Here is a 15,244-nt window from a genome sequence, read left to right on the forward strand (position 1 = left end):
AAGTTCTAATTAGATCATATTGAAAACAACGGTGTCGTTACTTACTTGTCTAACTTGGTGTGAGAGATGCAGGACTAGAAATTACAACACCCTGTGTTATTCATACCAGGTGATTCTTAACCTCAAAGGTTGTCACCTCTGTTTAGCAATGACAAATGGCTTTAAAAGTGCCCTGGCGCAACCCCATGAGGACAGGCTCTGTCAAAATTAATAAGCAAAAGGTTCATTAGCATTCTGTGGTCTCTTTTCCTTTCCCCTGTGTGTCATGAAGCCTTCTCATCACTTAAAAAAAAAAAAAAAAGTTTCTTTAAAATGTTTGCAGATCAGAGTTGCTCACTGAAACAGACCAAATGTTTGGTGCAGATCTCCAAAATCACTTGCTGGTTAGCTTTTTAGGAGAATAGGAGCCTTCATTCAGGTTTAAAGAATTGTGTTGAACTGTGTGGTACAGTCTCCACTCCATCTCTCATCCAAGTGATAATTTCTTCCCGCAGTTTCGACTGAAACGTTTGATTCCTGCAGGGGTCAGCAAACCCATCTGCCAAAACAGAGCACAGAATGTAAACGAAGTAAATGGCTTTCAGCAAAACCTTCCGTGAAGTGGCTACATAGAACACTTCCAAAAACACCCAGAGCTCACAGCAGCAAGTGGGGGAATGGGTTGTGAGAGCAGAACACCATGCTGACAAACCAAGTAACTTTTAAGTCTCCTCACTACATACCTCTGCTTATACTACTTTGTATTAAATAAATCTTTGAAGGTAGGGTACCTGCATTACTGAAATACAAGAATTTTAATATTAAAGTATGATCTGAAAGGAAACTTTTGCCCATAATGAGTGGAAGCGTTAAGTGCAACGATTGTATCCAAATAGTAAATACTTTTCTTTTGCTGTATAGTTCACTTAACTTTGTATGAACTTGTGTGATTACATGAAATCTTTCTTTACTGGTGCTTCCTTTTCTACAGGAGAAGTCATCATGCCTGTCAGCAACTTTGTTTGGTGAGGACTGTGAAATCAGCCATGACCAGTTCTATGAGTTGTTAAAGTATGCAGCTTTGGGAAGAAGCCACAATGCAACACAACCCAGGTATCACACATTTGTACTCTGGAATCAGTCGTGTCTTGTGTCCCAACATGTGAAAACATTCCTAGAGGCATATTGGCCATGCTGGATTTGGAATCCTTGCAAGGCAGTCACCACAATGACAGCCTGTATGATGTCGATCCAGTTGTTGTTTAACTTGGCCAGAGACCAGAATTCCTCTTCTGACAAAAATTCTGCCACTTCACAGTTTTGTTTCATGCAGTTATCAAAACTAAACAGTTCTGTGGAACTGAAGAAGCTTCACACACTGAGTGACAATTACCACATTCAAAATATGAACACAACACAACAAATAGGAATGCCTTGCACGTCAGATCTAATCGAAAGTGTTTCCTGGGGTGTTTGGGGAAAAACTGTCTTCAATGCAGCCTCTCAGCAATGGAAGGGAAAGGCTGACATAACCTTGGATGGCAAAAGTACAGCGACCCATTGGTCTTGAAATGAAACTTCAAAGGCAAAAATGATCCCACTTCAGAATTTAGTAGTGAAAAAAAAGAGTTTGTAAAACTTTTTCAGACGCATTAATTCACTGGACTGCATCACTGCAGCAGTTACTTGGGTATTCACACTCTGATGCACCTAAATGGGGCTGCAGCAGAATTTTCTGTAACTCATTCTTGCTCTGTCTCCTGTATTGTGTTGCTTCCAGGAGTATGTGGCTGTTTGAGATAAGCTATAAAGCCTCTTCTCATTGAAGGCATCTGGCACTTGGCCATTTACTGACTTAAAAGCTGGGCTGATTTCAAGTTTGTTTTTTAAGAGTGCTTGGTAATTTTGCTTTGCTTTTATTCTTCTTTCTATTACTGCTTTTTTGTTTGTTTGTTTAAAACTGCAGCTGGTGCCATATTTATCACCAGAGACACCTGGCTGGGGTTGTGGTTATTATTCTCAATGAAATGAGCCAACTCCATTTCTACAAATTCTATCTGCAGTTCAAACACCTCAGAAGAGTGTTCCAACAGGTAAGTCCCCAAACTGCATTGCTGTCTCCTGAACTTCTTCCAGTCCTGAAACAATGTCCTAGGGATTAAGCCCTGCTGTGGAATTGCTGCCTTCTCCAATAGGAAATGGCCATCTTTGACTCTCAAAGCAAGCTAGTGAGAGGATCTATTTGTAGCCTTTGTCAGCTCAGAACAAAGGCCAAGGCTTTGATATTAGAAACGTTTTCAAGACTTGCTTCTCTGAAGCCTTATCAGGTGAAGCTATTGATGTTTCAATCCTCCAACTATTATGCTTCCCACATCTTCAGGAATCCAGTGAGATTAAAAATATCTTGGTTAATTTAGAATTCACTTTCAAGAGAAGTCTCTCAACAGAGTTATGCTGTTCCTACTGGTTGAGAAATCTCCCCTGTACTATTTGCACTTTATGTTACTTCTCCCATTTCCCAAAAAGATTATTTAAAAAAAAAATCTGAGTTAGAAACAGCATTTTTCAAGGAAGGAAGGAAGGAAGAAAAAAGCACTTCAGTCTTCCAGAGAGTTCTCCTTGAGTGGCAGCAAATGCAAATCACAGCTTAATCACTGGAACTTGCTTTAGTTTCTATCAAAGAAAGTCTTGAGACTTGCCTTGATGGTATCAGGCAAGGCAAATCTGTCCCTTGGTACAAAGAATCCTCTATCTTCTGTCATTAAAATAGGTTTAGTTTGTGTTGGATGGGTGTTTTTTCCCTTGGGAAAACACCAGACATATGGCCACTACTTTTTTTGTCCTTCCTCCTCTAAATTTAGCTAATTGGGGGATCAAGAAACACCTGATTTGCTTGATATTTTTGTTTCTGTTTCAAAAGTCTCCAATGCATCTCTTTTCAGAGATTCACATTAACGCCTTCTGCCAACTTCCCAGCCAGCCTGTATGGAGAAAGGGCAAACCCGAAACCTCAGAACACTGCACAAGGTAACTTGTTTAGGTTTGCATCATCTCCTGCTGTAGTAAAGTGGTTTAGAAAGGAAAACACATTAAACTGTGAGACTACTTTCACAGATTCATAAAATGCTTTGGATTGGCAAGGACCTTAAGGATCATCTAGGTGCAACCCTCCTGCCATGGGCAGGGACACCAGTTCAGTAACTATTGGTCATGTTGTCACAAACGCAAAAAGCAGAGAGAAAGTTTTTGACATGTTTTAAACAAAATTCTGTGGCTTCATTACCTCTTTTGTGGTTATTTTATTCTAAGATGTATGTAATAAAATACACAGAGCTATAAACTAGGTCAAAGCTAAGCAGTTACTCATTTCTTTGAGCAGTAAATCAAAGAAGGGGTGTGTTGACAACTGATTTCCTATTGCTACACTCTTTGTAGAGGGGATTGTAAGCCAGCAGGCTTGTAAAACCTGCCAGAGACCACAGAAAGAACTTCAGGGAAGTTGTTAGAAGTGTAACAAAGGTTCTTGAATTCAAATCCCAGGTGGGAGAATGAGCAGCTGTTGCTTTCAGATTATTGGCAGAGTCCTCTAGCATTCTGACTGTAAACCTGATGCACAGTCACAGAGCTGAGCTGTCAGAAATATTTTTCTTCTAAGTGCAGTCTGCAAAGAATCATCTACAAGATAATTTATACAGCTGTGGATTCTGGTGTCAGTTCAGTGTTTGCTTCTTTGTAAGCCACTCTTAGAGAATATTTTCTCCTGGTAATACATAAGGGAAAGAATTTCACAGAGAAGGTAGGGGAAAACAAACAAACAAACAAAAAAAACCCCAAAACACAAAACAACAAATCAACCCAACTTTTCTTCCAGCTTACCTGAAGTAATTGTCATGTTTATGAAGCAGGTTTTTGAAAGGAACACCAGAGACTTGTGATGTGACCTGCCTCTGAGTCAGCAACAGTGTCAGTAGCTGAACTGGGGAAAGACTCAAGCAGCCTACCCAGCAAGTGAATTAGAGAGAGAGAGGAAGAGAGTAGATTCACTAGATACAGCATGTATACAGTATTGTGTGTGTGTAATTGTATGTGTGCACTGTATACAGTGTGGTTATTCATTCATTAAAGGAGGTATAAGTGAGAAAGATAAACTAGAGAGAGGGATATAGGCATAGACTGTCTGTCTGGTCTACCTGTCAGTCTAATCTATCCAGTTCATTGTTCCAGGTAGTGTTTCCCTGTGAAATGGTGTAGCCTCTTGCACACTAATACAGAAAAGTGACTGCAGGTGTAGGGAGTGCTCTCTGAGCTTGACAGATGCTTCTGTGTGTTGCAGATTTGAATTCCCCTGGTGGTGACTGTCCTCCTAAAAGCTCAGGCTTGCAGCGTGATCCCATCATACGGAAATATGGAGAGAAAAAGCAAGGCCTCACCAGCTATACTCTAACTCTAGAAGAGCAGAAAAAAAATGACTACCCCATAAAAGGTTAGTTTTTAAGGGCTTCTCTTTGGTTGTTTTGCTCTGGGTGTTTTGTGTTTTGTTTTGTTTTGTTTTAATCTTTTTGACAGTTAGTGATGTGCAGTCATAGAAGATAATGATGGATTTTAGAAGAGAGAAGTTTCTTATTCATGGGTATCTTTTCATTCTAGGCTCCCCTGAATGTAAGGGCTATATATATACAGAGTGTGATCAGCAGAGGACAGACAGCAGCCCCCTCTTTGGTCTGGATTGTGAAATGGTAAAAATCAAGTTTGTGTGCCTTTGACAGAATACAGTTGAGCAGCCAAACTCTGGCCAGCTGTTCCAGAGTGAGCCAAGCACCCTATGTATTTGCTAAACCATGCTAAATCACTTCTGATCATTAATATCTACTGCCAGTCCCTTCATTCGTGGTGTCAGTGCTAATCCAGCGGTAGGAAGGATGTAGGAAGTGGTTCTGGCAACAAGATAGCAGTGCAGCAGAGAGCTCAGGTCTGCATTCCTTCTCCCAGCCCTCCCCAAGGTTTGGAAAGGAGAGATACTTCCCATAGCTTTCCTTTAGCTGTCACAGTTGTGGCAGCATGCTGCTGTGGATTCCTCCTTTAGTGCAGTTTTGACCTTCAGAGATGCCTACTTGGCATCAGCACTGAGAAGCAGCAATACAGCCTCAACTCTGCTCTTCAATGGACATCTCTGGTCAAGATGCTCTCAGTGACAGCTCTGCAGTGAGAGCACAACTGATTCAGTGAAATCAGCACTTTTTCCATCTTGGGTTTCTTTGTGGTGGGCATTGAACAATTAAAATGAAGCATGCTGCAGTGTAAGCCAACTAGCCATGGGTGGTAGGCCTCTTGAGAAAATCCTTAGTGGTGATGCTGGCCACTGGTTTTGAGTGGCAGTGCCATGCTGATTCAACAACTGCCTCTGCTTCTTCCTGACAGTGCCTGACTGTAAAAGGGAATGAGGTCACTCGTGTCTCTCTGGTGGATGCACAGGGTCAATGCCTCCTGAATGAACTGGTGAAACCTGAAACCACCGTCGTGAACTACCGCACCAAGTGACTTGCACATAAGTTTCTTATCTCTTTGCCTTCCAGAGCTGCAGCAGGTTTCAAATCAAACCTGTTACACAGGGTTTTGCAGAAAGCTTTGGTTTGCACAGGTGTCTACTGCATTTTCCTCAGTGTTAAGAATACAGTTCTGTCTGAGCAGAATAACCACGATCATTAGTACACTCTGTGCCACACAGTGCCCCTGTGGCTGCAAGGCAGAGGCACTATCACTGCAGTGCTCTAGGAGAGTTCTGTTACAGATTAGTGATACAAAGCAGTAGTTGTTTTTTACTGCTGGCTATAAAATAGGATACAGGGTAAGAGCACAGGATTGCAGTCTGCATCTCTGCTCTATCACTAGGTTTGCTCATTTGTAAAAAATTACTAGAGCAGCTTACCAGCTTTCACACAAAACTGAAGCCTGGTGTCATCCAAAACTTTGCCCAGCTTTATCCATGAGTTGATGTGCCAGCCCTTTCAGGTTACTTGGAAGCATCCTTACCTGTGCTATGTGATGCTAAGAAATGCATCACTTTAGAATAGATTACATTTGAGTGAGATAAACTCATAGCATTTTACTGTACCTGCAGTGTATCATCTTTTGTAGGAACAAAAAGCAGTAGCTAGCAATTCTCTTCTTAGTTACATTGACTTTGTATTTTATGTGCCCTGCTTGTAGCTCTCTCCAGCAGGTGCTGTTGCTAACGTGTTGGCTTTTCCTCATCCAACTTCTGTGTTGCAGATACTCAGGAATCACAAAGAAAATGCTTCTTCCAGTGAAAACAAAGCTATCAGACATCCAAACCAGACTGAAAAAGATGCTTCCCCATGATGCAGTATTGGTGGGGCATTCTCTAAATTCTGATCTTCAGGCTTTGGAAGTGAGTATGTTTTTTATGAGTACTTTTCCTAACCCTGCGATTTCAGACCTGAAAACTATGATTTTTTTTTTTTAATTAGTGAACATGTATTAATTGTTTTTTATTATGAATGGCCTTATGTCTGTAAGGGTTTAAAAGAAACAGACTCCTAATATATATAAAACTTGCAAGGGGCTATTCAGAACCCAGAAAGAAGGGAGGAATCTGTTCAGACATAGACACAGTTGCAACTGAAGCTTTACCTCTCTGCTTTAACCACATGCTTCTGCTCTCTCTCTCACAGGAAGAACTTAAGTCCTTCCTATATTTAATGTAACCAACCTAAAATGCTTCAATCATGACTAATCTTTCTAACCAAGTCTAGATTTCTAGCACAATGGAGTGTTAGAAAGGAGAGTTGGGCTTGTTTCGTTATTCCAATCTGCTTTCTTCTTGTGGACCAGTTACCAATCAGGTAGAAATTGGTAACTGAAGTGAAAAGGCAGAGGCACCAATAACATGGAGCTGCTGCCTAATCTTATGTGACTGCTGTTCTTAAATCAAACTGCTGATGTTTTCTCTCTTGCAGATGATCCACCCCAGTGTTATTGATACCTCCTTGCTTTTTGCCAGAAATGCAGGTCGAAGATTTAAGCTAAAATTTCTAGCCAAAGCTGTTTTAGGGTAAGATTATTACTGTACTGCTAAGGGAAACATTAAAGGTTGGGCAGGTGCTCTTGCTTTTCCACTAGTAGCATCAGGATGATTTTATTTATTTTTCTCTAAAGTTCAGAAGAAAGGGACAGGCTGTACAGAGAGACATGGTAAAGAAGAATTTACTGCTCACTTGAAATATCAGGCAGTGTGATAAACTGGGACCCTGGGACCAAACCAGATCTGAATCCTAGCAAAACCAGCCTTTCTTGCAGGTATACCTGTGTGGTGAGCTGTAGAGTAACAAAGACACTCTGGCTCACACATGAGCAAGAAGTGAAGGCTAATGTGGGAAAGCATCTTCTATTGACTTAAATCCTCTTCCTCAGTGTACAAGCTGCCATGGGACAGCACTTGTTAGCAATCCAGTTCTCACCAGAGTGAATACTCTGCAGCACCAGAGGCACTGAGGTGCCTCCCTGTCTGTGTACAAACTGTGAGCTGGCTGTGAGTCAGGGAAGAGGTAAAATTGCAAATAGGCATGCATCAGAGTAGGCAGTATTAGCACTGCTTTGGTCGGTGTTTTGCTCAACATTGCAAAAGCATTTCTTGCAGTGACATTGGGAATATTTCACAAGAATTCTGCTGTGCAGAGCTGAAATCCTTTTTGTAGAGGGGAAAGCAGTCTTGCTTGTAAAGGATCCAGTTTAGAAAGGCAGTATGTTGGTCATTGTGGAAAAAAAACCCAGATAATATGCCTGTTGACCTGATTTTGATGCCCTAGGAAGGAGATTCAGTGTGAAGAGAAGCTTGGCCATGATCCTGCAGAAGATGCTAGAGCTGCATTGGAATTGGCTCAATTCTTTATAGAGCAAGGACCAGCAAAGGTAGGTATATCTAATTAAGATTTCCATCTTTAATCACAGAATGTACAAGTTGCCATGCTTATGCAGGAAAAAACCCCAAGCCATTCCTGCTTATCCTCTTGTGATTTAAAAGAGAAAATGGAGCTGTGATAGAGACCTCCATTTTGCCAGCTTCTTGCTTTCAGCATGTATCCAGGTATCCTACTAACCTGAGCATTTCCAGTGTTCCACTGCTCAAACACTGACATGAATCAGCACTGCTGCTCATCTTCAAGAGGGGCACTGGGTAAAGAAGGATTGAAACCCTTCCAGCCTACAGGAATGTCTGTTATTTTTCCAAATGAAAGAAGTGAGAGAGACCTTGTATGTTGTGGTAGTGAGTCAGGTGGTTTTATGAGTCTCTTGCTGTGTTGTTGATGTCTAAGAGAACTGTTGGAGATGATTGCTGGTTGGTGCTGTGAGTGCTGCATGCTTGAAAATGACAGCAGACAGTAACAAGGCAAGAAATGAATGCCTGTGTTTTTTCACTACTGAGGAGCGTGCCTGGGTGACTCACAGAGAAAGCACATGCTTTCTGGTTAGCTACAATTAGCTGAGATGGAAGCCAACTGCTAATCTTCCTTCCCCAAGGTAGCAGAACTCAACTTGGAGAAGCTTCTGACAGATGAAAAACTGGCTGAGGCCTCACAGAACAGAGCTGCATTACAGCCACAAGGATGTAGGGTCCAGAAGCAGTTGACTGAGCCTCCACGCGTCCCCAGAGCATGGTAATGTGCTGCTCAGAAGTGCCTGGTTTCCCTCCAGCATCCCCAGTGAAATCAGTGTGTTCTGTTTGTCAGAAGCCATCAGCATCTTCAGAGAGACACAGATCATTGCACAGGAAAACTTTCAGAAGTTGCAGCTCAAATTTCACAGAGTGTTTTCTAGGCTGCTTTCGATGTTAAGGACAAGAATATTCTTTGAGATGTCTTTGCTGAACCCTGTTGGTTTTCTCTGACAAGCACTTCTCAAAAGCTTTTACATCACCATATTGATCAGAAGTGTGGTTCACAGCTTGCTTCTCTCTGTTAGTTTTTTAGACTGCTTGCAGGTGACAGGCCAAAAACCCCTCCTTTTGGGCAGAGAGGAACTAGACCCTTCTGGCCTGTGTCAGAGTAACCCGAGCTCTTCAAACAAACAGGTGAATGGATTTAGAGTGGGTTGGGCTAAGCAAACATCAAAGTAATTCAGAGGTGTTCTTGTTGAGGGGGTGGGTAGATGAATCCTATTTTCAAAAGCTGCCTGACAGAGTTGTTAGCAATGGTGTTAATACCAGGTTAGTCAAATGGGAAATGAGCTTTGATCCTCTACATCCTGCTATGACTCATCAAAGACTTTCTGCCCAAGGGCTTCCTCGGACAATAATGAAAATTAAAGTTGGGAATTAAGTTCAATAGCTTTGTTTCTGAGTTTTGCTGTCTCTTCAAACCTCACACGCTCTTTTTCTTCCAGATTCTTCAGAGAGCCTTAGAAGATGTTCCCCAGTCCACATTCAGTATCATTCAGTTCAGTTTGGGACCAGAGGATATTGCCTCTCACCCTCTTGCTGGACTTTGTGAAAAGGTACTGGGTTTTCTGAGAGTAGTTTTCATTGCTGAGCTCAGAAAGACATGTTATTTATCTGGAGGCACCAAGTAGTTAGTTCATTTGCTTTGTGAAGTTCCTTCTCTAATCTGTGTTCCTACAGGTGAGAAGCAAGCTGATTGACATGCTGACAATTTATGCAGGTCCTTTTGAAGAAAGCTTTTGCCTGAAGTCTGTGAGAAAAGAATTTGAGATGTGTGGACCAATCCAGTCTCTTAATGTGGTAGCTGAAACATACCAGGTGAGGAACACTCAAAGCATTCAGTGTGCTGGCAGGCATTGAAGGCCTGAGTAATTTCTTGGAAAGATAAGCATTAAAACTACTCTCTTTGGGAGGGTTTCTGGAGGTTTAGTCATCAGCTACAACAACTCAGGGTATCTGAAAGCTGCTCCACGCAATGTCAAGAATAAACACAGCTCCTGTGGCTTGACTGTGCTGTTTAAGCTAGAGGACTGTCAGCACTGGAGAAGCTGAGATGCTTTTTGTCCCTCTCAAGAGAACTGATCTGCTAGGGCCTTTAATTTGTGTTAGGGTGGGGGAAGAGGATTGACAAGCTAATTGAAGGTTGTTTTTAACAGCAAAGGTATATGGAATGTTAGATATAAAAAAGTTGGAGGGTAATGACATTGCTCTTTCAAACACAACTTGACCCAGCCTTTACTTTTAAAGAGGGAGGGATAATGTCTCTTACTGCTAAGCCTCCAGTATCTTCTTGTTCTCTTTCAAGCCCTATGTCTGTATCCAGTATGAAGTATTGGAAGCTGCCCAGCTTGCTGTGGAAAGCCTAAATGAAACTGAGGTAGCAGGATCCTGCATTAAGGTAAACAACACAAACAGCAAAAGCCAAGTCATGTTGAGCACAGGAACCACATCCACCATGGCTCTTTGAACACCTTCTCACAGCACAGCATCTGAGCTGGTCTTGCTATTACCATCTCCCTGTGCATGGACAGTATAGAAACACTGTCAGAAAGGAAATGCTTACAGCTGTCTTGTTTTGTTTTTTTTTTTTTTTTCCTTTCTGGTTGTCAGCAGAAGGGGGTCAGAAAGCATTCTGACCACCAACTGCAGCTTTCAAAGGATGAGGCAAGCAACAGGGTGTTAAAATGCCATACACAGAGCAAGGGGCCCTTAATTTGTAGTGTTTCTGCATTGCAAACATGATGTCTCTTCTTTCTCCATGACTAAGATGGCCTTCATCAGGCATGTATATTTCAAGAGAGGGAAAAGGGCTCCTCAGCTTTTGGCAAGGGGAGAAAATAATTGAAAATAGAAGCTCAGAACACAGAACTGCTTGGGCTGACATGCTGTGTTTGTTCTTGCTGATCCCACCCCAGGTCCAGAGACCTGTCACTGCAGCAATGCTGGACTGTGATGTTTGGATAAAGGAACTAGAACTGGATGTAGAAAATGAAGGTGTGATTTATGTGGCGGGGCTAAAGAATTCATTAACAGAGACAGACTTGCAAGAAGAATTCAGCCAGTTGAAAGACCTGGAAACCCTGTTCCTACCAAAGGATCTCCAGAGTGGAAAGCACAGGAACTGCTGTTTCCTTAGTAAGTAGCTTCACATAGAGCCTGCTTATTTCCTTCACATGAACTCATTCAGCTGCACTCAGGACTTTGCACAGACAGAGCAAGAGTTACTGCAACTCCTGTCTGCTCAAAGTGAGGGTAGTTAAACTAAAAAGCAGCTATTTTTTTGGAGGAGCAGTTTACAGCTAAATCTTTAAAAGGGAAAAAAATGCTTAAAAACATGCACAAAATCTCTACTCAGAAAAGTTCCAAGATACTTCATTGGCTGTAATACCTCAATGTGAGGGTTGGCTACTATGCAGCTTCACAGAGATGAGTAATCACCTCAGAAAGGTGAGGAGACCAACTGGATGAGTGCTGCTGCAGTTAACTGACATTTCTGTAGTCTGGTGTTTACCTGTAGCAAAATGAGGACCTGCTTGCTGCAGTGATTACAGTTTTCAGTCTCCTTCCTGCTCCACACCTCTAGCCCTGCCCTACAGGTGACAATGAATAGGGCAACAACATCACTCCCAAAGCATGTTCCCCTTCTGTTTGTGTTTCAGAATTCTGGAAACCACAGAGTGCTCTGGATGCCCTTGAAGTTCTAAATGGCTGGACGCTGAAGGGCAGCAGACTGAGAACTAGGAATGCTCTTGCTTCAGGTCACCTCTGGAGATGGATTCGACAAACAAGTCACAGCAATGGGCAGCAAGGAGGGAGCATTTCTCATGAGAAAAGGGAGCAGCTCTCTGACTTTGTGAGTTTAAGGCTGTGCTGATGTTCTTTACAGTTGGTGAGGAGCTCCTGTACTGCCCTGGGAATTGGGAGCAGTAATTTTTGGAGCAGTAATTTTTGGAGCAGACCTAGGTGCACAGCTGTGTATAACAGGACCTCCTTTGTGCTGCAGCAGAGGCTGCCAGGGGTCAGTCCTCCCAAGGCAGTTTGAAGAGGTAACATCACATGAGATATGTGATGTTTGTAGGCAAGAGGTACAACTTTTTAAGATACAACCTTAAAACAGCATAGCTGCTCAGGGCAGTGTGTGATGCTATACAGAAACTGAAGCCTACCTCTGGAGAGCAGGCAGATCAACATACAGGTGTAGCAAGGGCTGTGGGAATCAGAGGGGAGAGGTGACTGGTTGTGTAGTCATACAGCAAAGAGCAGCTGTAGTTGAAGCTTTCATTTTTACTGGTGGAAGGTGCAGTGCCATTTGAGGAGGGCATGTGGTTCTCCCTGCTGTAGAGCCACTGCACTGTCAAACACCAGCCAGTAATAGAATCACTGCTGTCCTCACCTGTTCCATCACTGACATGGCCAAAGGTCAGCCTCACCACATACACTTTTTAAGTGTGGTTGGTACAGATCTGCAGATGAATTGGGGATTTTAATGTTTCTATTCTATTATGCAGGAGCAGGATCTAAGGAAGAAAGTGAAGAAGTTAGACCAATATATCAAAAAACTTTATAGAAGTCTGCAGAATAACACCTTGTGCATTGTTCTCTTTCCTGGAGTGAACAGGTAAGTTGCCACCTATTTTTTTGCAAAGAGGCAAGGAAAATACATAGCCAAATATTTTTATCTTAATCTATTAAAAATTAAAACCCTGCCCGAGGAAGTGAGAAGTTGAGAGAAAGCCTCGAGGAGCTGTTGTAGTTACTCAGTCAGACTGTTCATGTTAGGCAAATAGAACTTCAGCAGTAAATTCTGCATAAGCCATGCCTGATCCAGAGCAAGCACAAGTGCTGAAACCATTTATACAGCTGAAGGCCCAGCCTAGCAAGGCTGAAGTACAGAGTGGTGGTCCATTCTACAGGTCTCCTCAGTTCACCCTCCTTCCCCTGTAGGCTGTTTCATCCCTGTTGACCCCAGGCAAAGTTTTGTGTGTTCATGAGAGAATCAAGTAGAGGTTCCACAACAAACAGGGCTTTTTGAGTGGTTTTGGTGGGGGGTGGTTTGTTTTTTAAAACCACCTAATGGTACAGCCAAGGCATCATCTACCAGTTGCTGTCTTGCAGCACCCTGATGTAGTACCCATAGCTGATCTAGGAGGTGGTTCATGCACTTATTCTCACACGAGGGACACAACTGGGAGAAAACACTTTCCCTGAGTCCTTAAAGCTTTTGCATAGCAAGAGCCAAGTCCTACAGTTGCATTGGGCTTCAGCACTAGTATCAGGGATACTTCCATATGGAGTAGGCTTCCTGCATCTCAGAACCTGGGGCCTGAACTGCCACAGTCATTCACTGCTTAATTTATTAATAAAAGAAAGGCTGAATCTTTCCCAGACAAGGGCCCTAGGTACATACTTATTTCAGCAGTCTTCTTTCTGTTCCTTCACTGTGTCACTGTTCAGGCAGTTAAGTAAAGGTCACATCTATCCTTGGTTTTCAGTTCCCCCTCAGCAGAAGGGGTACCATTTCTGGTGCAGACAGAAGGCATGCCCTGAAATAGAAGCAGGGAGGCAGAGCTGCTCAGCAGCATCTCTTCTGCCTGGCTAGGCAGCCAGGCCAGGTTCCCCTCTCATGCTTGCAAAGAAGACTCAGGATGCTATGTTATCCTCTGCACCAAACAGTGTCCCTAGAAGGGAGTTGCATCCCAAGCCAAGGGGATATTTTGACAAACCATTTCACCAGGGTTGCATGCCAAGGGCTGGTCTTGGCATGAGCTGCTCTAATTGTTCAGTTTCCAATAACATTCGAAACCAAGTTTGGTTTTTTTCATAATTGTCTTAAGTAAAGACCATTAACCTGTTTCAAAAGAACAGCTCAAAATGGGACAGCAGCAATTCCTGCTTTATTCAAATAGACCACATGCATTGCAACTGTGGGCTATCAAATGCTGCCTTCAGTCAGATCAGAGGCCTGAGCTGAGGGCTAACTGCTGTGGGCATTTTGGTGCATGTGACCCTTTGAGCAGCTGTTGTTTTCTTCTGGGTTGTAACTGACTCCATTTTTACATTCCTGATGTTGCCTCTTCTCTGCTTGGCTGTGTCACCTCAGTTACCTTACCTGCTAACTTGTCATACCCACTGGAAACAGTCCTTACCATGTGTCCTCTGCAGCAGATACGCTAGCCTCAGTAGGTCCAGATTTACTTTTCAAGGGCATAAGCTTACCTCTCATCTCACATCACTGAAGGGTGTGAATCCCACTGGCAGAAGAGGAGGATACAGGAGTCTGCATTCACAAGGAGCTGTGGAAGCCCACAGAGCCTGGCTCAGTGGCTCTTTCAGGCTGCTGCGTGGGTTGGAAGGGAGCTCGATCCCAGGCTTGGAAGTGGTTTCTTGCCAAGCAAGGTTCCTGTATTTCTGTTTCCCAGAAGGCTGACAGTCCAGAGAAGGCTTCTTCATTAAAAAGAATGCCAAATAATTGTGGGGTGGAAAAACAAAGCACAGTTTTTCAGTCTACTGACCCTGGATGTTGCAGGCTTCTTGCTACTGGACCAGCAAGCTTGTGTGCATCAAGGTTCCTCAGAACAGCAATGCCACACCTCTTGTTTCTGTTGCAGCATGCATGGATCGCAGTCTGGCCTTGGTCTGATGGGAATAAAAGATGGCAGAGGGAGGAGTGCTCACTGAACTGCCAAGTTTTTAAGCAAAATCTTTTGTTAAGATATTTTTAATTACTCAAATATTGATGGCTTTGTAAAGATCTCTTACCATAAGAACAATAGCCTTTCACTCTGTATCTCTAACAAAGTCTAAAAATAAAGGCTATTGAAAACATCTTAAAGCACAAAACCTTTTCCATTACCGCTTCTTGCTGTGGCAGTTTTCCCTGGCAGTGGCTGAGCCAGGCAAGTGCTTGGGAAGGGCTGGGGGCAAACCAGGGGAGCATTGTGTAAAAGCCGATCAGCCTTGGCCTGCAAGATGTAACTCAGCAGGTCCTTTGCTGCCAGGGGCTGAGGTGCCAGCTGGATTGTCTTCACCTTGCAGGCCCTAAAGCAGTGAGCTAAGTTAATGTGGTACCTGCAGCAGCTGCTCAGCAGTTAACAGCTGTCCTAGGGAATGGTGTGGAGTTCTGGAAGCGTGCTGTGCTGGCTCCTGAAGCAGTTACTGCCTCCTTTCCGGAAAGTACTCTACTTAGCCCATGGAAAGGAGGAATTGATGATTCATACTTCTTGGACACCCTCCACTTTCTTCTCCATCCCTGACCATCCCCCACACCCTTCACGCACCAAAAAGATGAAAAAAAGAGAAGTTTTAGTGTGG

The 15,244-nt window shown here is 43.1% G+C and overlaps 1 protein-coding gene across 1 annotated transcript; it reads left to right on the forward strand.

Moving 5' to 3' along the window:
- Positions 1–660: 660 nt before the first annotated feature.
- REXO5 (RNA exonuclease 5) lies at positions 661–14,624 on the forward strand. Its single transcript, XM_054391045.1, has 19 exons — positions 661–694; positions 971–1,092; positions 1,946–2,072; positions 2,922–3,006; positions 4,313–4,462; positions 4,627–4,715; positions 5,398–5,513; positions 6,250–6,388; positions 6,957–7,051; positions 7,806–7,908; positions 8,518–8,654; positions 8,959–9,067; positions 9,379–9,489; positions 9,614–9,751; positions 10,239–10,331; positions 10,849–11,068; positions 11,593–11,786; positions 12,442–12,551; positions 14,542–14,624. The coding sequence occupies exons 1-19, from the start codon at positions 680–682 to the stop codon at positions 14,609–14,611; spliced, it is 2,223 nt and encodes a 740-aa protein (XP_054247020.1). The 5' UTR covers positions 661–679; the 3' UTR covers positions 14,612–14,624.
- The last annotated feature ends 620 nt before the right edge of the window (positions 14,625–15,244 follow it).

The sequence above is a fragment of the Indicator indicator genome, chromosome 22, assembly GCF_027791375.1.
Source record: "Indicator indicator isolate 239-I01 chromosome 22, UM_Iind_1.1, whole genome shotgun sequence".
Classification (NCBI taxonomy): domain Eukaryota; kingdom Metazoa; phylum Chordata; class Aves; order Piciformes; family Indicatoridae; genus Indicator; species Indicator indicator.

What these genes read in the sequence shown, in the direction of transcription:
- REXO5 (XM_054391045.1), top strand. An exon ending in TTGCTGGACTTTGTGAAAAG is followed by an intron (nt 9,490 to 9,613) that starts GTACTGGGTTTT and finishes GTGTTCCTACAG; the next exon opens with GTGAGAAGCAAGCTGATTGA. An exon ending in GGGAGCAGCTCTCTGACTTT is followed by an intron (nt 11,787 to 12,441) that starts GTGAGTTTAAGG and finishes TCTATTATGCAG; the next exon opens with GAGCAGGATCTAAGGAAGAA.